General features: G+C 41.3%; 2 protein-coding genes across 3 annotated transcripts in view; one reads left to right on the forward strand and one right to left on the reverse strand.

Annotated features, from left to right (window-relative positions):
• The window catches only part of BTK (Bruton tyrosine kinase), a 28,442-nt gene extending 10,004 nt beyond the window's left edge, over positions 1-18,438 (reverse strand). Inside the window, exons 1-6 of one of the 2 annotated variants that reach the window (XM_032619706.1) lie at positions 18,225-18,438; positions 9,670-9,839; positions 9,026-9,124; positions 7,051-7,119; positions 5,485-5,566; positions 306-434 (exon numbers count right to left, since the gene is read on the reverse strand). In XM_032619706.1, coding sequence (XP_032475597.1) covers positions 306-434; positions 5,485-5,566; positions 7,051-7,119; positions 9,026-9,124; positions 9,670-9,810 — 520 coding nt within the window. In that variant the 5' untranslated portion in view covers positions 9,811-9,839; positions 18,225-18,438. Of the gene's footprint in view, positions 1-305; positions 435-5,484; positions 5,567-7,050; positions 7,120-9,025; positions 9,125-9,669; positions 9,840-11,718; positions 12,815-18,224 lie in introns of those variants that run through there. The other variant, XM_032619705.1, reaches the window with a different exon arrangement.
• Positions 18,439-21,528: 3,090 nt separating this feature from the next.
• LOC116747890 (60S ribosomal protein L36a-like) lies at positions 21,529-24,254 on the forward strand. Its single transcript, XM_032620522.1, has 5 exons — positions 21,529-21,654; positions 22,070-22,175; positions 22,376-22,443; positions 23,750-23,872; positions 24,181-24,254. The coding sequence occupies exons 1-5, from the start codon at positions 21,544-21,546 to the stop codon at positions 24,199-24,201; spliced, it is 429 nt and encodes a 142-aa protein (XP_032476413.1). The 5' UTR covers positions 21,529-21,543; the 3' UTR covers positions 24,202-24,254.
• The last annotated feature ends 2,354 nt before the right edge of the window (positions 24,255-26,608 follow it).

A 26,608-nucleotide genomic window follows, 5' to 3' on the forward strand; every position in this document is an offset into this window, starting at 1 on the left:
GAGAAACCAGTGACGATGGATACAGAGTGCATCTTCAGAAAGGGCCCAAGGACAGGTTTGGTTAGGAAATTTACTCTTGTACTCATTGACGTTACGTAAGTTAGGAAAAGTCCGGAATGATACAGCCCAATGCTAGGTCACCCAGCTGGAAGAGCAGAGCACCAGCTGAATTTTGGCCCCCACTAATCTCCTCTCCCACCCTCCTTTGTGCACTGGCCAAAATGTACAAACCTGGGTTTGATAGAGCCCTGAGAAAGTGATGGATAGTCAAAGGAGGGAGAAATTATATTGATCAGATCTCTTACTTCCATTCCTGTTCTCCAAAATTTGGCAGCCCATAGCATTTTTGGCTGTCTGAGAGCAGCAGAGATACTGCCCATCGATCCAGAAGCAAGGGTGGTATTTCTGTACCAGATCACTGTTGTACCGGATTACTGTAATAGGAGAGAAGAGAGAGAGAGAGAGAGAGAGAGAGAAAGAGGTCACATCTGACATGTGGGAGAAGCCACAATAGGCATGTTTTCCTCCTTGAGTTTAGTAGTGAGCTTCAAACAACTGCCCCTTCCTCAGCCACCCTGAAGGGAAGCAGACACAGGACCAGTTGGCTCACATGCTTGGCCCCAGAGAGTTCCTGTGCAGTTCTCTTCAGTGGTCTGTTGTGATGACTATCTCCCAACCGGTGACCAAAGTGATAAGAATGTCTGATTCTCCAGAGCCCCAGAACAAAAATATGTTATCTATGTTTTTCCAGTAGCCATTCCAATCTTCCTGTAAGGCAGGTGTTGACTATGGTGGTCTTTTCCAGATAAGGGAAACAACGTGACAAGCCAGACTTTCACTCCGGCTCTCAATATACCAATGTCCCAGCTCCTGGAGTGGTCTTTTAGAGATATTTGTCTTTGTGAGAACTTCTGCCTCACGCTTTCTGTGTTCATAGAACAGTTAACAGAGCAGAGCTCAGGATCAAATGAAGGTGATTCTGCCTCTAGAATAAACAGTTCAGTCTTCCTAGGGCCACTGAGGTAGGTTGAGCTCATTGTGGGAGACAAACACAGCAGTTCCATTTCCCTCACAGGGTTGTGAGGCCCAAAAGATCTCTCAGGATGAGAGATTTGCAGATAAGAGGAATTGGTTTTACAGTTTTTAATACTGTGGCATTGCAAGAATCTTAACCGGAAGTCAATTAGACAAGTCATCCTGGGATCATGTTGCCAGTTAACAGAAAAGCAAAGACAAATGAAATAACTGACAATAGCTAGCACTGGGGCAAAGACCTAGGCTGGTCTAAGAATATGCATATTTGAGGACATACACATTTCATCATTTGATGCTAAAAAGAAGCTCTGCATAACTTTTTTTTAAAGATAAAAACAAAAACAAAATAAAACCTTCCTCTGTAGAGACCAACTTAAGTCCTTAAGAGCTTGCTAGTCACACTCCACTCACTTAAGACCTTGGGGGAGGCCTAGAAGCTACTGGTGGCCAGATGCATTTTATAGGCAAATGAACAAAAAGTGCCATCTTTTTTTAAAGTGCTATCTTGATGCTTTTCTAAACATGGATTTGAAGGCTTCTAACCAGTCTATCCTGCCCACCCTCACCCCTCACTTTTTCAGCATACCCCTTCACCATTGCACCAAATGCAGGGCGGTGGGAGCTGTTCAGATGGGGTACAGGCTATAGGTGGCTACGTCATCTGTAGAGAACTTTAAAATAATAAAAACCAAGCAAAAGTCTGTCTGACTTTTATTATTATCAGGCACTGGCAATTCTGAACAATGTTCCAGGTACTCCTCCCAGCCAGAACTCATTGCTCCCACCCTCTGCCCTTACCCCCCATGCCACTACCATCACCCAGGGATTTGAAGATTCTTGGGTGCAGGCTTAGGCACCAGTAGACATTTAAAAAATTTTTAATCAACAGCTAGCTGCTCTGATAAATTAAGCTATGCTAATGAGAGGCTATAGGACTTCCTGCCCCCCTACCTCCAGCACACTCATTATGAACCCACCCTACATTCCCAAATAATTAAGAGGTCCCTTGAAGATGGCACCCCTTCTTTTGTTGGTTAACACAGCGCTGGTATTTCCAGCTACTTAGGAGAGAATTGCAAAATCAGAGTGTCTGTTACAAACTGAATGTTTGTGTCCCCCAAAATTCATATAATGAAGCCCCCGCAGTGCGATGATATTAGGAAGTGGGGCCTTAGGGAGGTAATTAGGTCATGAGAGTGGAGCCCTCATGATGGGATTAGTGCCCTTAGAAGAAGAGACTGGAGAGAAATTCTTTCTCTCTGCCATGTGAGAACACGGTGAGAAAGTGACCGGTCTGCAAGCCAGGTAGAGTGTTCTCACCAGGAACTGAATTGGCCAACACCTTGATCTTGGACTCCCCAGCTTCCAGAACTGTGAGAAATAAATGTTTGTTGTTTAAGTCACCTGGTCTATGATGTTTTGTTATGGTAGCCCAAGCTGACTATAACAGCGTCCTAGTGGGAGGACTAGGAGCAAACTGCTTACTTCACCAATGCATGGGGCCAGCCCTATCTGGGAAGCACTAATGGTTGATGCACATTCCAAGTACTTGATGGGTTGATCTCTCATATTCATTTTATTCAGGATAATGGCTAAAATTCTGTTTGGGGAATGAATGAAAGATTACTCTTCACATATGTCATTGGAGTTTCACCAATGCCACTCTTTCATTCATTTGGGTGAGGTCAGGTCATTTGCTTATTTTTGAAGCTGCAGTTAGGATAAGCTCTATTGAGCTTGACCAAATGAAGAGTCTAGAGTGAATGTAGACAAATATCTGTGCTGCTGTAACATTAAAGTGCCCACTGCCATGTTCAAGGAAGTGGAAGGAGAGAGCCCAGGGCTAAGTCCTCAGGAATATAAACTTTGCATGGAAAGTACCACTGAAAAAAGATGGGAGCTGAATATGAGGTACCTGAGGCCCTACTTTTTAAATTGAAGTATAACTTACATATAATAAAATGTACAATCTAAGATATCCAGCTAACCACATTTGTATACAACCATTTAACCACCACTCAGATCCAGCACCTCAGAAGGCTCCCTCATACCTCTTCACAGCCAATACCACTACAGAGGTAGCCAGTATACCATGAGGTCCCCTTTCCATGTTAGTGATTTCCAATTGGTGCATTTTACCTCAGAGTGGGATAGCTTATCACTAGAGTGGGCACTCAATAAATATTTGTTGGGCTAACCTACAACTGGTTTCTCCCTCAGCTAGTATGTCCCACCTTCCCCTATTTCCAAACTAAATCCTAACTGTCCATCAATGTGGATCCCAAGTTGGTGGTAGTTGTTTACTCTTGCAGAAAAATCAATTAACACACCTATTTGTTGGTCCCTTTCTGTGTGCAGGGCAATTTATGAGGCACAGTGGAGAGAACCAAAGAAGTACAAATATATATGCCCTCTAGAGCTCTGTGTATATTTCTCAGCCTTGGAGGTAGCATCTTGATTTAGAGCACAGACTCTAGAGCCTGAGTTCAAAGCCTGGCCCTGCCACTTACTAAATGAGTGCCTTTGGGCCAGTTATTTAACCTCTCTATACCTCTGTTTTCTCATCTCTAAAATGGGGATGGTGAAAATAACTTCCTCATATGGTTGATATGAAGAAGAAATGAGTTAATATATGTAAAGAATTTAGAGAAGATCTTGGATCATAATAAGCATTACTGAAGTGTTTGCTCATTTTGTACCCCCAGGGCTAAAGCTGACCTCTTACTTCAAAATATGTCAAGAACTGAACTGTGTGGTGCAAGACATCACCTATTTGTAATCTTCACATGGCCTTACTCTAAAATATCTTGCAGCCAACTACAGGTGCAGTTTCTGGGCTTGAGAACCAAGCAGCACAAAAATATGCAATGAGTTTAGGCTTTGGGGTCAAACAGACCTAGGGGTGTAGTAAGAACCCAGGCTCCACCACTCACTAGCTATGTGCCCTTGAGCAACTTACTAAACCTCTTTGAGCTTCAGTTCCCTCATCTGTTAATAGGGGAATAATACATACTTAATAAGCTTATTGTGAGGATTAAATGTGCTAGTCCGTTTGAAGCACTTGGCACAGAGCCTGGTACAGAGTTAGTGCTCATTAAGTGTTAGTTGCTGTTTTTAGCCCAAGGTTGCTGTAAGAATTAAATGAGATAATAAATACAAGGTGTCTAGCTTGGTGTCTGGCACATAGAAAGAACTAAGTAAATGACACTTCTCTTTCTTTCTCCTCTCCTCTTTCAGCTTGAAAGATTTGATGATTTTTATGTTAGCCAGACTTACATTCAAGGGAGTGAACAAAGCTGGTGTAGTCAGCCACTGCATATCAGAGTCTAAATGTTTATTAAGACAAAGGGCTGTCACGCAATAACCCAACCATACCATTATCAGTCTGCCATCCTTCCTGTTTCTCTAGGCAGCCTTTCCTGATGTCAACTCAACCAGTTAATCTCTCAGTCACTTGACATGTGGCTATATATACACACAAATATGTGTGCATGCATCCTGTGCTGTAAGCATTTACAGTCAAGTTTATCTGAGCACACTGTATGGTCTGTGTGAAATACTGAACTATATTCAAGTTGAGGTCCTCACAAAGCAAGGACCATGAAATAGTTCCTTGGAAAATATCCACAATGAAAAGATGTACAGTGCTTTCTTGTACAGTGCTTTACAGTTTTCCATGTGCTTTCACATACCTTACCTCATTTGATCCTTAGGACAACCCTGGAGGTAGGTACTGTAGGCACCATTATTATTCCTCTTTCAGAAGAAAAACCTGAGCCTCAAAGAAGCTTGTTGGCCTACTTGCCAGAGGTCACCCAGCTTATTAGTGGTAGAAGAGGACTTGGAACCAGGTTCTTTACTCTGACCCCAAGCACTCTCATAATCATGTATTTAATTTTTTTGGAACTACATATTTCATACCTAGGATTCAAAATATTGAAATAACCATTGAATGCCACACCATACCCCCCTTGTAATTGGTGTAAAGAATGGGACCTCTTTTATAAATAGGGAAATGGAAGGGCCTACAATTACAAAATTGCATTAGAGAGACAGTGGTAGAACTGAGTTGAAACTCTTAGTCTAGCATGTGATCCTTTATTTATATGATGGAATATTGAACTCAATTGTATCATTAATATTGAAGAAAATGCAATATTTCTCCCCCCATTCTCTCTCTCTCCTCCCTTCTCTCTCTCCCTCCTTCCTTTCTTCCTCTCTTTCTTCTTTCTTTCACCTCCCTTCTTCCATCCGTTCTTTTTTCCTCTCTCCCTTTCTTCTTCTCTCCTTCCCTCCCTGTTCCCTTTTTCCTTCCTTCTTTCTTTCTTTCTCTTTTCTTTCTCTCTCCTTTCTCTTTTTCTCCCTCTCTCCCAACTTTTCTCTTTCCTTCCTCCTTCCTTCCTTTCCTTCTTTCTTTGGAAACTAGTTTATTTTCCAAATAATTCTCACCATTTTTGAGCTGGTGAATCCAACGCTTCCTCAGTTCTTCAGTTGGGGAGAAGACATAGAGAGGCCCTTCATCATATACAACCTGGGGTAATGGACACAGACTTCAGCAGTTAGGAGTCAGAAAATAAAAAGACCTTGAAGGAACGAATCTTAAGCTACAACTTTGTATAATGATACTGGAAAACAAAAAAAAGGCAGGGTCTTCAGTAAGCAGTGGAGCTGGGGTTATGTGAACCATCTGAAGAATTCCTGAACAGTTCATATCCAGTGATGTAGGACTTAGAAACTCTTTGCTTTGTGAATACTCCTGTGTCCTCTTGACTTGTATTTCAATTTGTGTGTAAACCTAGTTCATAATCTTCAGCCCTTGGTGGAGTCAAGATTTTTGTTTATCCAATGAAGGATATTTTATGATCTTATTAAACCTTGAGTTTGTATAGAAGATAATTGAAGTAATGATTTATGTAACAAATCTTGATTAGTACATGTGGATTATACACTTCGTCAATATGGAGCAAATTTTTAACTCTTGGATGATTTTCCCTCCACTGCCTAGTGGCCTCCCCTTGCCAATATTAGCCCAAATAAACCAAGTTTGGAACTACATACCTACTTCAAGAGTGAAATATATATTAAGCATTGTCATCAAATCAGTCAGTATTTTTTGAACACCACACATGTACAAGGCATTGTGCTAGGTGTTACTGAGATGTACAAAACATATAAGATGTGGTTCCAACACTTACAGACTTGAGAGACATCACAATGGATTCTAAAGTCAAATGTAAATTAATTTTGAATTATCTGCTATTTACCAGTATCCACTAGCCCAGTCAAACATCAACTTATTGAAAGACAGTGGTAGTAAAAACTGTGTCTAAAACACCCCTCCTTCACAGGTTTTGTAAACTTTGTTACAGTCAGGGACATGAACAAGATCCTTTCACATTTTTCTTTTTGCTTGTTAGTCTTGCTGTGCTCATAAATCCATGACAGAAAGCCCCCTCCCCTGAGACTTTCCACTTCCTTTTCTGGCTTTCACTGTTGCAGAGGCTGCTATATTCATGACATGTGGCCTCAGAGTTCTCAGGACATAAGCAAACCAAATCAGAGATTGAATCTGAAGCTCTTGCTCTCTTTTATGCCTTACATTGCATCTACCAAACAGATGTCTATGTGACTCTTCAGTTATTCCAGACTAGAATAGAATTTAAGTTTATACGTAAGTCTAATAAGCCTTCCCTACACCGAACTTCCTAATACTACTCCTTCCCTCCCCTCTTCTGTCTTTTCAACCCACATGACTGACCACCATTAGACAGATAGGCAGAACCAGAAGGAAGTGAAATGCTCACTTAACAAACAGAGCATCTTTCTCAATGCCATTGCCATAGACAAGACACACCATAATAGGATTAGTGCCATTATGGATTCTCTTTGAGGTGTAGAGACTAAAAGAAACTATGTTTGATTGGAAAAACAGAAAAGCAAACACTCACAGCCCATGCCATCCCTAACGATTATATTACAGGTCCCTTTGTGAGCTAGTGAGAGAAAATACCTTACCTGGAAGGGGTAAGGGAACCTTTCAATAATTGAAATCTGCTCCATTTCACTGCACTCTTCTCCCCTTCTCTGCAGTGACAGAAGAAATCATAGTTATTGGTTGATGCATTGCTCTTTTCTGGATTTCCCTAGGTACTGGGAGTCTTTTGCAGTGGTTCCAGAAGGCTCTCCTGCATGGACAATGCTAATCCTTAGTGATTGCTTCCTATATCCCAGTAGGGAAACATATCCATAGGATCCAGCACATACTCATTCAAAAAAAAATCTCAGGCATCTCAAACTATTGAGAAAAGGGAGGTTAATCAATAAATGATGCTGGGACAAACATTTAACCACTAATATTGTCAGAGGTGGGGGGCGAGTAGTTAAGGTAGCTATTTCACACCATACACCAACGTAAATTCTGGATGGATTCAAGAGCTTTATATAAAAAAATGAAACTATGACTAACAGAAAAGAACATAACTATTTACATAATTTTGTGAGAGGCAAGGCCTTTCTAATATAATGCTAAAAGTTAGAACCATTAAGAGGAAGATGAGCTAATTTGATGACATAGACTTTAAAACCCACTATGGTTAAAAAAGACAAGTATAAACAAAATTCAAAGATAAATGAGAAACTGGAAAAATATTTTCAACATATATTATAGTTAGAGTTAACATATCTAGATCTCTTAAAAAGTACTAGGAGTAAGGTAAAAATTTCAATAGAAAAACCGGCCAAAAAATTAACAGGAATTCACAAATGGAAAAATATAAATGAGCTGTAGCCATATAATTGTCCAACCTTATGAGTAACAAAAAAATTGCAAAATAAGTCAGCAATGAAGTAGCATTTTTCTTGGCTTTCAAATTAACAAATATTTAAAATATCTGGCGTTGGAAGGAATGTAGAGGAATAGATACTGTCATACAGAGCTTGTAGGTGTATATGATATTCAAATTCTACTTCTACAAAATTAAATAGAATAAAACTATAAAAATAATCAAAGCATACAGATTTCATAAAGAAAAGAACAAAATATTACTCCTAGGAAGTTATTATAAAGAAAAGAATAACAAAAGTACATAAAGATGTATGCAAGAATGTTCCTTTCAACATGATTTATGATATCAAATGAATTGGAAACAAATGTCTAGTAATAGGAGATTGTTTAAACAAATTACAATATATCCATGATAGGGTATACTATACAGTCATTAAAACAATTTATTAAAGAGTATCTATTGTTATGGGGAAAAGTTTATATTGTTACATTGAAAATGTAGGTTGCAAAGTAAGACGTGTAGTATAATATGATTCTATGTTTTAAATATATAACATATATATTAGTGTGAGTGTATGTGTTGTTAATGGAGAAAAACATCTGTTAAGTCCATACACGAACATGTTAATAGTTGTTTTAGCTGAATAATGAGATTATGCATGATTTTATCTTCTTTTTTGTGCTTTTTTTGTATTTTTCAAAGTTTTTATAATAAATACGCATTACTCTTGACATCAGGAAAAAAATGATATTTAAAAAAATCAACTAGGAAATCAGTAGACGTTATGTCCTCGAGAGGCTCTGGGAAATGAGAGAAGAAACAGTGAGCTACTAAAGAATCTCATGACTCAGAGCCCTAGAGTTCTGGCTTTCAGACTAACTCAAGCTTGTAAATCTGATCCTGGTGACTGAGGGAGTAAAACGAATCATCTCTGATCAGTTTGAAAACTTGATGTGATATCATCTTAAGATTGGCGTTACAAGTTTTCCAGATTAAGTGAGTTGTTCTGCATCTGGGGAAAAGACGCTGAGACTCAGCATAACCAATATGTGGCAGAGTGAAGAACATATATGGGAGCTTTATATGTCCCACACTGCACAGCATCACAGGTTTATTTACAGAGAATTGAAGTGTTCCAAGTTTCTTAACTGCAACCCTCCTGCCCCTGCCCCCCATGCCCAGTTCTAACAATGGCCTCTGCTCACCGGAATCTGTCTTTCGGGGGGAGGATTTTTCTCAGGAACCACTGTTTCAACACAGGTGATCTTCTCAACATCTATTGAACCCTTCTTACTGCCTCTTCTCTGAGAAAGAGAATGAGGAAGAAAATGGAGAAAGATTAAGAGCGATTAAGCAACCAGATGATTAGATTTCGCTATCTCATCATTCAACACAGAGAGGTGACACCCACACTCTATATCAGGACCTGTCATTTTGAAAAAACGAACAAACAAACAAAACCCAAACAACTTCCAGATCTATTAACCTAACCTTTTTACTACCAGATGGAGGGCAAACACTATAGAAGAGTGGATGACTTTGTGTGCCTTTAACATAAAAAATAAGGAAGCAATTTCCAAGTCTTGGATTTCATTCTCAACAATCATTTAATGAGTGCTCACCAACTGCAAGAATCCATGGTGAGATTTTCCCCAAAGCTTCTTAGCACCTTTGAATTTTTGCTCCAGTATGTCTGTAGCTAGTTCTGGGCTAGGAAACATTTTGCTGAGTTTGAAGTGTACTTGGGTCCCTTTCACCTACCCCTTCAAACCAAAAAGGATCTACCTCCGCCCAAGGCAGATCTAAGGCCAAGTCCTTAAAACTCAGGTTTCACAGCACAGAAACTCACCCCACGTTCAAAGTCATACTCATAGTAGGAAAGTTTTTGCACGGTCAAGAGAAAGAGGCGCTTCTTGAAGTTTAAAGGTGATGTTTTCTTTTTCTGCTGGGATCGCTTCAGAAAGATGCTCTCCAATATCACTGCAGCCATAGCTTCTTCTTTCTGGAGCTCACTGGGTGCTGTTGATAATGAAAGTTCTTGAGGACCCAGCACATTGAACCTCATCCCTCCTGGTTCCCCCTCAGCCTAGCCACCTAGTTTCAAATGGAACAGAAATGTTCAGAGCTAACAAAGAACCTTCTTACTTTGACGTCCTCCTTCCATAGCACCCATTTCTGCCAGTTTTCAGGTATAATGGATGCACATCGAAGTGGGGTGATTGATTCTACATCATGAGTTCATATAAACTGGGTTCTTGTATAAGGCAATGGAATGCTCTGGATATCAAGTGATATGTACCCATGTGCTTGGTAATGTCTAGAGGCAGCTCTACACTAACCACCCTTTTATGATACGTGCAGAATCTGTGAACAGTAAAAGTCTCTGTGCAGCTGTTGACCCTTATATCCCCAGAAGGGATAATGCAGGTGCCAGAACTCCACTGAGGCAGATATTGGACTTTCAGTTCCCAGTTTCCTAGACAGTGAGTGTAATTTTTCATACATTGTCCCACTGGGGTCTGTAACCAAGGGGTCTAATAAGGATACAGAGGCTGCACCTGCAGTTATGGACATATACTAACTGCCACCCAACTAATTTTGCCCATCACCCTCTGCCTGAGCTACAAAGGATAGAAGCTTTGTTCTAAAATTGAAAAACAATTTTTGAGAGGTAATTGGTTTGTTTTGTTTTTGATTTTCCCTTCCTTTTTGCTTAGATTAGTTCTTTCAGACAGCATCATGCAAAAGTGATGCAACTGTCTTAATTTTATAGATGCTCTCTCTGATCATTTATGAAAAGTAACTTGTTTAGCCTCTCCAAACTTACAGTACTTCAGAAAGATTCAGTTTAGGTAACTGAAATACAGAAAGGCAAAGAAAGTTACAAAAAGTCACCGTTGGTTTTTTTATTCACACAAAACACACAGTTATTCACTTAAATGCACTATCTTTTATTACCAACCCAAACCTTCGTTAGAAAGATAAAGTGAAAATATAAATACTGCCACAGAAATAGAGCACTAAAAAATACTGAAAAAAATCACCAAATCACCAACCCCTTCTCCCTCAAGTTTTGTTGGAGGTAAGTTTTTTCCTGAAGGGTGTAGGTTTTTTTTTTTTTTTAAACTAAGCTCCTTATGGTTTTGGTGGCACCATGGAAGCAGAATAAAGTAAGTAGTTTTTTGTACTTGTCAAGCATAGGTTACTTCTCACACCAGGAAAGCAAGGGAATGGTTTCTTATCGAAGCCTGAGGCTATCCACACCATTATTTTGCTCTTTCCTGTGGTGTAAAATGTTCTATTATTGTACTGAGGAGACAAAAATAGATTACAGGAACACCAGGGATGTTCAGAATGATCACTTTGTTATTTATTCATCATGTGGATGCCACCGTTTTCTGGTGGTAGACCTGTTCAATTTTTTATAAATGATCTTTTGAGAAAATTGGGCAAAGGAGCAAACTTTTCCCTACACCCTCCACACAGCTGCTCTCTTCCCTGACTCCCCAGTTTAAATCATCTCTCACAGGAGTGACAAACTGATAAGAGTTTGCAACCAACTAGAGTTTTATCTAGCATTCAGATTCAGCTCAAACCCCCAAAAGATTTCTTCTAACATTAAGGTTTTTCATTTACTCAGAAGTAGTGGTAACCAGGTAATAATAGTCTATTCTCAGGAACTGCCAACTCATCGAGATCCCTGTACTAATATCACATTTGTTCCCATGGTGAATTCCAATTAAGTACCTATTCACAACCAAAGACTCAACTTAGAGAAGACAAAATAATACCCTAAAGAAATTGAGTAGCATGACCAGTAAATTGGATCAGAAGCATCCAAACAAACCACGTCCAGTTGTTCCTCTTTTAGCTGAGTAAAGCACACCCATCGTTTTACCTTTAGTTTTGTTGCAAGCTCTTGGTGGATACACTCCCCTGTTCAGATCCAGCATCTGCTTCAGTCTTGGCGTCTGCTCTTATTTCCTATAAGACAGGTCCTTCTGGAAGCTGCCTCTGTTCTTTTTCTTTTTTAGAACAAATCCAGTTTGTACAGGAGGAAGCCTTCCTCTCTTTTAAGTGTCTGTGTTGGGGTAGGGTTTAATGCTGGTCTAAGTATGAGGAAGTAAATAAGCCTCTCACTAGCCATTGCCCCTCTGAGCATGGGGTGAAATGGCCTCTACTTCTAGATCATTGAGCTGGAGGACTGCTGGGATTTCCATGGCCTGGTTGCTCCCTCTTTGATTGCTTTCCCCCATTCCTTGTGATCCACTCCAGGCACACACAGCCTGAAAATGTGGTAGTTCTTCCTTAGTCACCATTAGTCCATCCACCACTAATGTGAAAGGAGAGGCATCTGCTTTTATGTCTTCCTGAAGGTTGGTGTGTAATGGACACTCTGCTTTAGAGGATAGTTTCAGCTTCTTTGGGTACTTATTGTGAAAGGTCCTAATTTTTTTCTAACAATTTCAGCAGCCCACAGAGTCAATTTGACCACAAAAGATGCACAGTGAGGGCTGACCCTGCACCTCACTCAAGTGGTGGGGTTGGGGGTGGAAACGGAAGTGACATGAATATTACACACACACACACACACACACACACACTTCACATAGAGAAAGAAAGAGGGGGAGAAGAAAGACTAGAGAGACACACACAGAGCTCTTCATTTAAAATATAAAGTTCCAGTGTTATAATGTTCTCGTTATTAAACTACAAATGCAAAGATTTTCACACGGCCACCTTTTGCAGCCTCGCAGCTCTTTGTGGAGCAGTAGAATTCCAAAAAAGAATGCTTAGTAGTAAGAGTTCAGCCACTTTACAAACTGCACTATGCCAAGGAGTTAATGTAAATAGCACTTGCAGAATCGGTAAACTAAACCACCTTTGGCTCCTATCTTTGCTCATGCTAAGATAAAACACTATTAGGGGGACTTCCCTGGTGGTGCAGTGGTTAAGAATCTGCCTGCCAATGCAGGGGACACAGGTTCGAGCCCTGGTCCGGGAAGATCCCACATGCCGTGGAGCAACTAAGCCCGTGCGCCACAAATACAGAGCCTGCGAGTCACAACTACTGAGCCCGTGTGCCACAACTACTGAAGCCCGTGCGCCTAGAGCCCGTGCTCCACAACAAGGGAAGCCACCACAATGAGAAGTCCACGCACCGCAACAAAGAGTAGCCCCCACTCGCCGCAACTAAAGAAAGCCCGCGTGCAGCAACAAAGACCCAACGCAGCCATAAATAAATAAATAAATTTATTTTTAAAAAATTGGCTATTATTAATAAAATAAAACAAAACACTATTAGGGACAACACCAGAGAAAAATCAGAAACTGACACAGTCTGTCTATGACTGGGAAGGGTCCAGGAGAAGCTAGTTAGAAATAGTCATGGTTCAAATAACTATTAAGCCAAAATATCCAATAAGCTGTGTTTTGTGCTTATTTCTCCTTTAAAGCATTACATAATTGTCGAGCAAGATTCTAGCCATTCCCTTTTCTCCCCAGGGGAATGGAAGGGAACTCATGCTTCTCCCAGTGCAGTCCATCCATCAGACATTTTACACACATTCTTTCATTTATTCCTCATGGCAAACAGATGAGGAAAATGAGACTCATGGAGGCTATGTGACTGGCCCAACCTTATCCATTTGTGACCCCACACCCTTGTTGTTTCTGTTGTACCTCATTGCCTCCCAGAGGGATTTTTTTTTTTTTTTTTTGCCTTCAACGAAGTGTGATGCCATCCACCTCAGCACCCTGTTATTCCCCATGGCTATCAGCAAAGAGCATTGGGGACAGACCCCTCTCCATCTTCTAAGAACATTTGGCAAAGGAGGAAATGGTGGTTAAGTACAGGGGATAAGTAAGAGAGAATTCAGGATCCAGGGGCACTTTCCTCTGCAATATTCCTCTGGCTAGAAAGGATGATATGTCTCTCTTAACTGACAACAGTACTTTTTCCCACATGAGGATTCTTCTCAGTTCTGCCAAGGTTTTCTTACATTTTCCTTTAAATCCTCTATAAGGAGATCTTGTTTAACTGGTCGACTTCTAGAGTTGCCAGCTGCTTTTTCCTTCAGGATTTTTCGTTGTTAATGGGATGAAAGCGAAGTGTTTAGGTGGAACACCAACTCTTTATTCTAGGGTTGTTATTGCTTACTGTGAATATAAAAGTTTCCTTGAATGTACTGTCTTTTATATTGTGAAATATTGCAAATAGGCAGAAAGTAAAGAGAATAACATTACACTCATGTGCTCACCACTTAGCTGTATAGAATCCTAACATTGTGCCATTTTGTTTCTGGTGTTTTGTTAGAAATGAAATACTATCCATACAGTCAAAACACCCTTGTGTACTCTTCCACAATCTTAGTTCCCTCCCTCCATAGAGGTTACCAATATCTGGAATTTGGCATTTATCATTCCTATGCATGTTTTTATATAATTACTACATATGTAAGTATCCAAAAAAGACATTTAGTATTGGTTTACATGTTTCACATTTTAATATGTGTTACATACTCTTCAGCATCTTACTTTTTTTCTCAATTTTTCTCATTTCTTATGATTTATTTATCTTGGCAGCTCTAGTTTATACATTTTAATTCATTTTGATATGTATCAGCATTCTATATGATGAATACATCACAATTTATTTATCCATTCTCCTACTGATGGATATTTAGGTTGTTTGTTTTCAATTATAAATAATGCTACCATGAACAATCTTGTACATGTGGTCATAGTTTTCCACTCTCAGAATGAATTCTCAGTTACTTAGACAACGTGGCAAACCCAGGTCCGGCTTATGTGTTGGACTATGCACTTCGTGTAATCCCTTGTTCCTTTTTTAGTCCCATCTTCCTGAGGCTTTACTATGAAATCTGGTAGACTTATCAATGATCTCTCATTAGAGTAGAGTATAACTGATAGGCCTACTAAAAATCTCTTCTCAAGCCCAAGAAGCATCTCTCAGGTTTTGATTGAGATTTTGATTGAGAATTCCCCAGTCTTGGAACCAGAAAAGTCGTCATTAAAATATCGTACCCATAGCAACAAAGAGCCATAATTACTCTTGGTAAGTTCCCAAGAAGCTCTGTTCAGGCCCTAATGAAAGCTAATTATTTCATGATAAGTTTCAGGGTCAGTGCTACAGGTGCCCAAATTTGTGGTGAAGACTTCCAGCAAAATCAGTTTTCTGGCTGCTGGCTAACCAGGGAAATTCTCATCTACTGTAATCATTTCTAAGAGGTCTTGGTGCTCTGGTATTCTTCAGCATTTCATGTTGTTAACATTTTACAATTTTCTTCTGTGGTTTTGGAAACTTCTGGGTCTGTCATCTCTTCTGCCCTGCACTAGAGACAATAGATTCTGGCCAAGTAATGATGAAAGGAGTGCCAGATAGCGAATCTGCAAGTTTACACTGAGCATCAGGTTGGTGGTAATACTTTCAGCATTGTTCCTCTGCTCTGAGGGTGACTGCTGGGTTGTCCGTCTTTCACTCTGGACTTGTGTGACCCTTTGGCCTTCTTTTTCAATTTAGTTTTTGTTTTCCCTGGTTTAAACTTTTTGTTTTTTTCCGTCAATATCACAATAACACATGTTCATTATAGAAAATGTTTTAAGTACAGGGATATTAAAAAGAAAACATCAATTATAAGCTCATTATCCAGAGACATTAATATTAGGCATATTTCCTTCCATTCATTTTCTCTGCATTTTTCTGACTATATTTGAGATCATATTGCACATACTATTTGTAGTTTGCTTATTTTTCTTAACATTATCTGTCTAAGTATCCATCTATCCATCCATCCATCCATCCAACACATATTGTCCTCAAAATATCTAAAGTTCTCGTTTAATGCTACTCCTGATTATTTTCCCATGATATTAGGATCTCTATATAAGCATCATTTACCAAGTCAAAAAGTTTGTACATTTTGAATTTTGAAATATATTGACAAAATAGTTTCCAGAAACACTGTAACCAATTTCCACTCCAAATAGCAGTTTTGGAGAGCCTGCTTTTCCCACACTTTTGTCTCTTTTCTGCTCCAATTCTAATCAGTTTTTTTTTTTTACTGTTTCTATTACAGATAGATATGTAAGGATGAGTTAATAGACTATAGTTCATTTTCATTTCTGGGAGTCAAGGCAGTGACTAGAGTTTCTCCTTGAAGTTCAGCTAACTGATGCTAACCCTAAGGCATGTGGCGATGGCTCTCCCAGAGGGAGGTGGAAAGCCTGGGATCAAGGCTTTTGTGTTTCGAATGCTCTCCCAACACCCTCAGTCAGTGCACAGGAACCTCCAGAGAAACTGAAAGTGACACGTGGCCCATTTGTTTCAGGGTCCTCAGAGGAGTTCTCTATCCCCCTCCCCTGATGGCTTCATTTGCATCACCCAGCAGCTTTGGAGTGAATTAGGTCAAGGTCTGTCTCTAGCTTCTTACTGAGCACTGCCTCACTGAGAATTCTAGCTCTCCCTTATTCGCAGGAGCTAGAAATCGGATATCGGCATGGCATCCATGGGCAAAAGGCAGCAGGCATCTGATGACTCTTTGGAGAACACCCAAACTGGTTTTCAAAAGCCATATCTTCCCCTTATACCTAAGTCACTTCCTGGTATGGGTCTAGTCCACTGAAAGGAAACTCTCTATAGGAAATTTGCTCGAATGGAAATAGTAAATCATGCTGATGATAATTTTACATTGCACCAAGACCCTAGAAGTGGATGGAAAGTTGCACTAGTTCTCAACATGAGGCGTTTACAAAAGATTCTAAACAAATACATCACTAGCCATAAGCCACAGGAATTTGGACTTTAATGCAAGCAGATAGTTTAAATATTCTGAATATAAAAGGGGTCAGAATAGACCAGACAGGGCTAACACTAAGGGATCCTGTTTCAGTAGAATGCATTAGATTGTTTAGGGTATTTGCATTTTGTGGCTTATTTGGTAGGTGACATTGTTTTATCAAATATCTGAGGCTCCAAGCGGCTGTAGCACCCTTGGTCAGGGGCTTGGCATGCAAAATGAGGGAAGGAGCAGAACCAGCACACAACTAACAGCACAGAAGATAACCCCTGAGCTGTATAGACCTCTGCCTCTGGGCTTTGCTGCTGCCCTGCCTCTGGAAACAAACAGCATGAGATAGAGACTTTGAGCTTGGAGAGCTGAGTGGCCAGGAAACTGGACAAGGATCCCATTTGGAGGTCCAGCAGCTCACCCAAGGATGTCTTGGTCAGGCCCAGCAATCCCTTTTATTTTAAATGCCACACTATTTATTCTAGGCAGGTCGTCTGGGGACCTTGGCAGGTCTCAGGCAGAATAATAATAATAGCAAACAATGAGATAGGAGCACTGACTATTGCTGGGCCCTATTTTAACTACTTTACATAGATTAACACACTTACTGCTCACAACAATACTATGAGGAAGGCACTAGGCAAGTAGGGGGAAAGGGAAAAGGGAAAACAGGAGGGGAAGAAAGGGGCAAGAATAATTCAATGCAATTCCACAATTATTTATTAAGCACTGACTCTGTTTCAGGGATGGTAATGAACAAAATAAAGGAGGGGATAAAGAAGAGGGGATACAGGTAGAGGAAGGAGGAGGATGGAGAGGAGGAGAGGAGAGCAAAGGAGAGAAGAAAATGATGAAGCCTAGAGAAAAGAAAGCCGTGCACATGGCAGGCAATGGTAATAGGAAAAAGCTTCCCCGCGACCTCAGGGGTTGGCCACACTGTCTGGGCTGAGGCTGAGGCTGCTTTTTTCTGGCCCAGCCTCTTACCCACTGTTACCACGAGGTTGGCGTACACAGTCCTTCCAACAAGCCAGCTCTGATCCCAGCAATGTTGGCTCGATGCAGCCTGAGGCTTTACACCCTGGTTTCACCTTTCCTTAGCTTACAGAGCTCAAAAGCCTATTGTGGCACGTGAGCTTTGACCATTTTCTCAGACAATCTGCCTCTTAAAAATTCCTTCTTCTAAGGGTCTCATTGACACACATATCCATTTTGGGTCTTCCAGCAATATTTGACCAAAGGGCTTATTTTTATCCTGGCTTATTTTGCCACCGGCAATAAATCTTACTTTTCTGCCAAATTGTGCAGAGGTGCCTCTTTCCAACATCTGCTACCTGTTCAGATGGTCACCTCATAGCGCTTTTTTCTCTTCTTGTTCCCCCCACAACCTCCTCAGAAAGGACCCTTCCAGCCCCTTCTGATCATCTGAAGAGACTGTCAGGGCCTTGTGCTGATGACACTCCCACCCTCTGTCAGCCTCCTCCTCCAGCAGACTACATGGCACCAGCCACGCTTTCTATCTGGCCTTCAAGGGTCCCAAGGTCCCACAAAAGGTACTTGCTGCTGCTGCCCAGCCCTTGCCATGCCCCAGACCCACCTCAGTCCTGACTTTAATGCAGGTAGCTTCCCGGATGCATTGAGATGCCAGGACTTTGAAGGTGGGACTCGATCTCAGAAGACACTGGCCCTGGAGACATATTCTTACAGTCCAGAGAGGAAGGACAGTCTGAGCAAACCCCACCCTTTCACAGCCACTCAGTTCCCTTTTTTTGTTTCCTGACTTAAACCAATGTCTTTTTTTTCTTCTTCTCAGCAGCATGGTATCTGGTTCCCTGCTGCTGTCCCTATTCCACTCCCCGCCCCAGCTGTCCCCGCCCTTCATTTGCTTGGGACTTCTTGAGTCTGCTCTGAAAGAACCCTCCTCAACATTACTGGGGCCACTGAGACTCTAGACTGGGCTGGGTTGAGCAGACACATCCTCAGGCCGACCTCCCCGAGGTAAAAGGCTGGCATCCCTAAAGGACAGTGGAGACTTACAGAAAAGAGGAGAAATGCAGACATGTGGAGACAAAACAAAGGGACTGGCGAGGAAGGGCGACTTTAGCTTCTCATATCCTCTAAGGCAGAGACTCAAGGCCACACGGTTGAACTTGCTAGTGAAGGATGGAGAGTGTTCACGAAGGGACCCCAAAATACAGATCCTGACAGAGGTAGAGACAAGACTTCCCCCTGCTGAGTCATTTTCTAAGAAAGCATTTTTTCTACAGATAAAAATGTCCGAATGTAAGCCCACATACTGACTTGTGTCCTTCCCGTTTTCTGTGAATGTTGATTTTCTCCATTTTAGATTAGGCCTCAAGGATTCACTCTTAATTTACAACTTTCTCTTTAATCTTGTAAAATAATAAACTAGACTAGGTGTGTTACTTGAAACCTGAATGTTTCATCAGCCACCTCCTAGCCTATGTTCTAGCAGCGATCTTCTCCCAGAGGACTCTCCTAGGAAATGCAGACAGTACTGGCTGTAGACCAGGATGGCCACAGAGCCCCTGGTGACTGATCTGCTTGCCCATCTTGACACATCAGCCACTGCCATATTTACTTGCCCCAGGCGCTGTATGTAGGAACAGATCATAAATCCCACTAGAAGAAGTCCGTCAGAATTTTTAAGGGAACAGGATATATTTTTAAAAGTATTTTGTAGGATAGTAGACTAGTTAATCCTCACGTCCACACAAGATAAAGGGGCAGCAAGTGTTGTATGATCTCTCTATTTTATTGACAATTTATACCCTTTCACTAGTCACCTCTGAATAGCTGCTCCAGTGGCCTGCCTGAGAGTTGGTCACAGACATTTGCCTTCCCTCCCCTTTTCATCAGTCAGATGCTACTTGTTGTCACATGCCCTGTTCCATCTCAAGGTCCTTCTGGGGGTGGAGACTCGGCATTGATGGGGGATCTAGACAAGGGAGAGCAGGACAAGGGAGAGGGGAAAGTAAAACTAGGCGAGTCTTCACCCTCTGCCCATGTGCACTCTCCTCACAGACTTGTCCAGGTGATGGAAGGACTGCACCCAAATAGTGCCAATATCTAGACATAGGAAAGTGAACAACCACTTACTCTGCGAGGCCAGGCCACATGTAGAGTCCTGTGTTCAATTCTGAGTTCCTCATCTTAGGGGAAATCAATAAGCAGGAGCATGTCCAAACCAGAGACCAGGATTGGTGAAGGAATCTAAACCAAAGCCATGCCACATAAAGGTGTGATAGAAAGAACTAAGGTTGATTAGACTAAGAGGGGCCATGTTCACTGTCTTCATATTTCCATGTTACTAACATCAAAAACCTCTAGAAACTCCTCAAAGCCCAGTAAGACGGTGTAACAGCCTGGAGAGAAGAAGGAAATGGTCTGAGCCTACAGCCTGGCTGTTTGGCAAAGAAACTTTTAGGAAATGTAGCAGGCAGTGGTAATGTTTTTATTATCTCATTCCCAGAGACCGTCCAACAAAATAGAGCTGATCAGAGAGTCAGTTCTGAACCTATGGGTGTTTCTGGAGGGTTATGCAAGCAGGAGACCCCAAGCTGTCATGGTTCCTTAGCCCTAATCCACTGACACCTCCTCCTGAGTCCTTGCCCAATTCTGACTCCTTATCATCCTCAACCCTGCAGATGCTCCTGCTTCCCTTGTGTGATTTGTGGTTAAGTGCAAGGTTGTGGTGTTAAACTACCTGGGATCAAATTCCAGCTCCACAAAATAACCACTGGTGTGACTTTGGGTAAGTGAATTTAAGGCCTCTCGTGCCTCAGTTTTCTCGCCCGTTAAACACTAATAAATGTACATACCACTTGGGTTGTTAGGATTAAAAGAGGTAGTATGTAAGGTAGTTAGGAAAATACCTGGCATATAATAACTGTTCAGTAATTGTTAGCTATTATAATTACCAGGCCACACAATCATATCATATAATGGTAAAGGAACCCAAGCTCTGGAGTCAGATCACCCGTGTTTGTATCCTGACTCCACTAAATACTAGCAGCATTGGGCAAATTGTTTAACACCCTATGGCCTCAATTTCCTCATCTGTAAAATGGGAATAATAGTATCACCTACCTCTTAGAATTACTGTGAGAATTTTATGGGACAATTCATTTAAAATGCTCAGTACCCTGCAGTCTTTCTCTGCTGGACTCTCTTGAAACCTAGCACATGCCTTCTGCCAGGTTATGCAGGCAAGTGAAGAAATGCTGGATACTTCCTATCTTTTGGCCTGGTTATTGCTATTGTTGGAGCTGAACAATTTCATCCTCACTTTTCAGAACCTAGGTCAGCCAACTTGCTCCCTCAACAAAAGGAGGTTGTTTAATGCTGAGCATTGTTCCTTTCTCACAAAGTATTTAGTCTGTAATTATACATTTATGACATTGATTATTTGATTACTGTGTCCCTCCCCTAGGACAGTGGCCAACACAGAATAGGCATTCAATAAACATCTGTGGAATGCAACAACTAGCCATGTGATAGATAAACTAGAGCACTGACTCCCTCCAAGCCTTCAGTGAACCAGCAGTTCACTGTGAAAGATGTTGTTCCCAGTGTCCTTGAAGTGGAACGGGAATGGGATATGGAGGTGGAGGGCTCCTCCACTTGACAGACCCTAGTCCTGGCTTCCCTCGGGAGGCACACGGAGGCCAGATGGTCTGGGAAGAGCACTGCTTCCTTCACTTAACGGTGCTACGCAGCAGTATCCACCAAAAGTGATGAAGTGAGGAAAAGTTGCAAAGCTGGAAGGAGGCGGGTGGAAGTTGAAGAGAGAGTGGATCAGCCTCAGCCGGAACCCTTCCTTAAGCCTGCGCCCGCGATCCTGAATCGAGTCCTCTCAGCCGCCAGAGGGCGCGGCGCACAGAGCCTTAAACTCTATGGTCGTTCCCACCGACTCCCATGAGGAAGCGCGACCAGAAACCTCCTATATACTTCCGTTTCCGGCCAGGCCTCTCTCTTTCCGTGCCGATAGCGCTGTCGCAAACATGGTAGGTTCTTGGGGTGGCGGCCAGGCAACATCCAGTTTAATCTTTACTTCCCGGTTGATGGTTCCTTCCCGGGATGCGTCCAGGCTCCTACGTGGACTCGTTGTACCAAAGAAACTCAGTGTTGCCGCGATCGAGCCCAAAGGGACTGGGCTTCGGGGCCAGGAACTGAAGTGATGGGGTCAAAGAGGTAGACTTAGCCAGCGGTAGAGTGAATATGTTCTCGTTTTAGTTTGGGCTCGGCGGAGGCCGCTGTATTTGAAGCACATGGGGCCGGACCACCTTCCAGTCAGCGTTGTGTGTTAGCGAGTTTGAGAGTTTAGTCCTCGTGGGATGCCTTAGCTTTAGCTGTGTCGGGTCGGGCGTTTTGTGCGGCTGGTCTGATAACACTGCGCGTTCTGAACGGTTTATTTACTAGGTGAACGTTCCTAAAACCCGCCGGACTTTCTGTAAGAAGTGTGGCAAGCACCAACCCCACAAAGTGACACAGTACAAGAAGGGCAAGGATTCTCTGTATGCCCAGGGTAAGATGCGCATACGTGATTTAGTTTTAATGCGGCATTTGTGTTATATAATACACGAGCCCAGTCCTCCCTCCCTTCCCCACTGGGGCATTGATATTTCTGCTGGAAAGCCCGATAAAACCGCTGAGAAGACTTTTCCACTTGTCGGTTGTGATTTGTTATGTTTGATAAACCCTGACAAATAACTTTCATTCTCCCAGGAAAGCGGCGTTATGACAGGAAGCAGAGTGGCTATGGTGGGCAGACTAAGCCGATTTTCCGGAAAAAGGTTTGTAGTGGTCACTGTTTGATATGCTTCCCGCTTACTGTGGCAGAGACTTCCCATTTGTTTTTAGCCCACACATCTCTACAATATAGGTATGTGTTTTCATAGTTTTAGTGAAGTTATCTCAGTTACCTGCAGAGACATACATCTAGTAGGCAGTGGAGCTGGAAGTGCAATCCAGGTCTCACTCCAGTCTACAATACTGCACTGCCTCATTGTTTTATATTTTTTTGTCCTCTTTTTGAAGAGGCAAAAATCCAGGAATGTGCCCTGCCTTCCTCAGGACTGAAGTTTGAGGACACCCGTAAATCCTTTTCTTCACCCTCTTCCTTATCCGTTGCCATGTCCTAACGAATCCTTAGCTCATGCTTGCAGTAAGAATTGTTCTCTTATTTTGCTTCTCAGTTCAGAAGTCTACAGTCAGTCTGCTACCTAACTCATGGAGTCTTAAAGCTCTTTAAAATAGCTATTTAGGTCTTCCACTGGCTTCCTGAATTCCCTGTTGGTCTCAGGCTGAATTTTTGAGTTTCTGTTCTACCTCAGGTGATTTGTCTACCCCCTAAAGTATACAGTGCTTGGAGCATAGCCTTCCCACGAACATAGCATTTCTTTTGGCACTTAGGTCCTCATTCAGCCTGGTTCCAGAAAGTATTCAGGAGTGATTTTAGTGTTCATTTAGGTGCAATAAATGGTTTGATCTCTAGGTGGTGATATGCCTTTTCACATTTGGGTAACTTGTTTAGGAGATAGGGACATTGTACTTAGGTTTCTGCTCTTTTGAGAACTTTTAAGAATAGAATTCTAACTACAGGAGCAGGCTTTAGAAGTTGAGTATTTGTGGGGAGTTAAATAATACAGTTAAACGCACATAAAACCTAGATGTAGTTGTGGGTAGTCTCTGGAGAATAGATATTAAGTAGTACTTACTAACTCTTAAATGGGTTGTGAAAGTTGTGTTTATTTCATAGTTGGATGGACTCAGATGACCCATTTTTGGGTGTGTGGAATACTTAACTACGTAGAGCTGAAAGGCCAGGGTGGTGTGATGAATGCCTATTTGATAAGAAGCCCTCTAGGATGTTTGATATGAATGGAGAACTTGATTTCAATTAGATAATCTGCCAGCATTTTCTCTTAAATACACTGATTTTCACATTTCTGTTTTTTCCCTATAGCTGAAAACAGATTGTCACAACTCTTAAACTTTGCAGAGCTTTGCCTTAAGTAGTACTTGACCCAACAGTCATATTTTTGAAGAAAGATTTTCTGTAGTGATTTATGAAGGCTTTGACTTAATTTTATTTTCCAGGCTAAAACTACAAAGAAGATTGTGCTGAGGCTTGAATGTGTTGAGCCGAACTGCAGATCTAAGAGAATGCTGGCTATTAAGAGATGCAAGCATTTTGAGCTGGGAGGAGATAAGAAGAGAAAGGTAGATAATTATGGGGTGGAAGGTGCAATATTTTCTCTATGGCTTTATTATGTTGAGAGAGGTGAACATTTCTGCCTACTCATTTTTGTGGCATCAAGATCAGGGGCAATCCTCTGAAAATAACTAAACTTAGATCCATAGCTCAAAGTATTTTGGTGTTGGTTTTGACATGAGTAGGAAGGGGAGAATGAGAAGACTGGCCTTAATAAAGGATGGTGATCCCTTGAGGAATAGACGCTGTTCTTGATGGAGTAAAGGTTCTTTGCAAAATACAAAAACTCACCATTTTTCTTCTTGTTCTATTACAGGGCCAAGTGATCCAGTTCTGAGCTTCGTATTTTGTTTTGTTATGAAGGCAATAAACATTTGAGATTGTTTACTTCGTTTAGTTTCAATTGTTTATTTTTCTGGAAGGGAAATTAACTAGTGCCATCAGTAAAATTCTCCTTGGGAAATTTATGCTTGATGGTTCTGGATACGTATTAGGGGTTGAATCTGACTGGTTGAACTCACATCAGATGCTATGATGGTCTAATTTGCACTTTAATCACTTGGGACTTCATGGGATTCCTTTTGTTAAAAAGCAAAGGCTGTTATTGGTTATCATGGGACATAAGTAGAGACCTGAATTCAGGGCAAATAGAATGAGATCAGTAACAATTACATCCATAGTGAATATGAGGTTCACCAGGAGTGAAATTTGTCTCAAATAATGTTTACTACTAAAGTCACTATATGAGGAATTTCAACCCGGTTCTCTAGGCACAGCATACTATATTATATATGTCATTAGACTTATTTTCATGCCCCCTAAGCATTTTTATATACTTCCTCACATTTTAAAGTAGATATAAATTATTTTCATCATGTTGAAATAATTGCAAAGGATAGAATTTCCAGTGAAACTCCCCAATGGAACCTATGGGGGATAACTGTCCATTTTGTAAAATGCCTAACAGTTGGAATCCTCTTTGTATGCTATTGTATGCTTCATTCTTGCAAATAAGCTACACATTTTGGTGACTGGAAGCACATCTCAATGAGAGCAGTTTTCTTCCAAGTTTCTGTGGTTGAATTGTCTGGATTTACCAATTATATTCCAATTTTTATTAACTGACAATGCTTAGCCCTCCAATTTTATTGAAAATAATCGGTAATCACCTGACAGGCAAAGGGATTGTTACAACAACATGCACTTTGTATTTTGAGTGGGCCTTTTGTGCCCTGTTAGCTTTTGTACTGTCCTGCATTCTGGATGGGTGAGATGAATACACCCTTTTTTGCTTATGTGGGAGAAGGGTGATGATAGTACAAGGGGAGGTGGGGAAGGAGCAGGCCTGAAGCACTGACTGCAGGTTGGTCCTCAGGTAAACCAATTGGAGGAAAAGCAAGGAATTAGAGTATCTGGAAATTGCCTCAGTAACTCATTCCTCCATATGCCACTTTGAAGTTCATTGCTTCATCACGGAACCTCAAGAGATAAGGCAATTCATCTTAAAGTGGAAGGGGTCTTCTGGCCAGAGGTTCAGTATTTTAGGTCATAATGTATCAACTATTGTTGGTGAAAGTAAGCCAATTGCATTTGTTGGATCTAGACTGCAAACAACTTGGATTTGGAAACTTAGGTGGTATGTTTCTTGGCAAGATTCTATCAATCATAAAAATTAAGTAATGTCGTCTGTTGGGTTGCCTCTAAATTGTCCATTTATGAAGGTTATTCCTGTTGGGGTATTCTTTTGCCCTTCAACTGAGGAAGTAGTTTATATCTTCTCTTTAGGCTAAGATAATTAGTGCCATCCAATTATTAATACCTCAGTAGGTGGCAGTGTAAGGGTTAAAAGCCTGGGTTTAAATCCTGGCTGTAATTTACAGTGAATAAGTACCTACATCAGGGTTGTTGGGAGGATAAAAATGAGTCACTACACCATATGCGTCTAGAATAGTGCCTGGCACATAGTTCCAATACAGGCAACAGATATTGCGGGTTTGGTTCCAATAAAGGTAGTCACCAAATTTTTGGTTTTCCAGTGCATATAAAACTTATGTTCAAACGATACTGTAATCTATTAAAGTTTGCAATAGCATTATGTCTAAAAAAAACAATGTATACACCTTAATTTAAAAATACTTTATTGCTAGCCATCATCTAAGCCTTCAGAGAATTTTTTTTTGCAGTAGTAACATTGCAATCACCATGATAAATATAATAATGAAAAAGTTTGAAATACTGCAGGAATTACCAAAATGTGACACAGACAAAATGAACAAATGCTGTTGGAAAAATAGGGCCAAATAGACTTGTGATACACGCAGGGTTGCCACAAACCTTCAATTTGTAAAAAAAAAAAACCCCAAACCAAAAAATTCCCACAGTATTTGTGAAGTGCAATGACATGAGGTATGTCTGTAAATTATTATTTTACTTATTATATTATTAAGCTATTATTTTCTCAGCAGTTTACATTAGGTTCAAAGGCTTTTCCCCAAAAATGTTCTCCAGATAGCTTTAGAAGTGGTAATCATCACAAAGCTCAAGTGTAGGGGGCTTCCCTGGTGGCGCAGTGGTTGCAAGTCCGCCTGCCGATGCAGGGGACACGGGTTCGTGCCCCGGCCCGGGAAGATCCCACATGCTGCGGAGCGGCTAGGCCTGTGAGTCATGGCCACTGAGCCTGCGCGTCCGGAGCCTGTGCTCGGCAACGGGAGAGGCCACAGCAGTGAGAGGCTCACGTACAGCAA

This window comes from Phocoena sinus, chromosome X, assembly GCF_008692025.1.
Source record: "Phocoena sinus isolate mPhoSin1 chromosome X, mPhoSin1.pri, whole genome shotgun sequence".
NCBI classification, from domain to species: Eukaryota; Metazoa; Chordata; class Mammalia; order Artiodactyla; family Phocoenidae; genus Phocoena; species Phocoena sinus.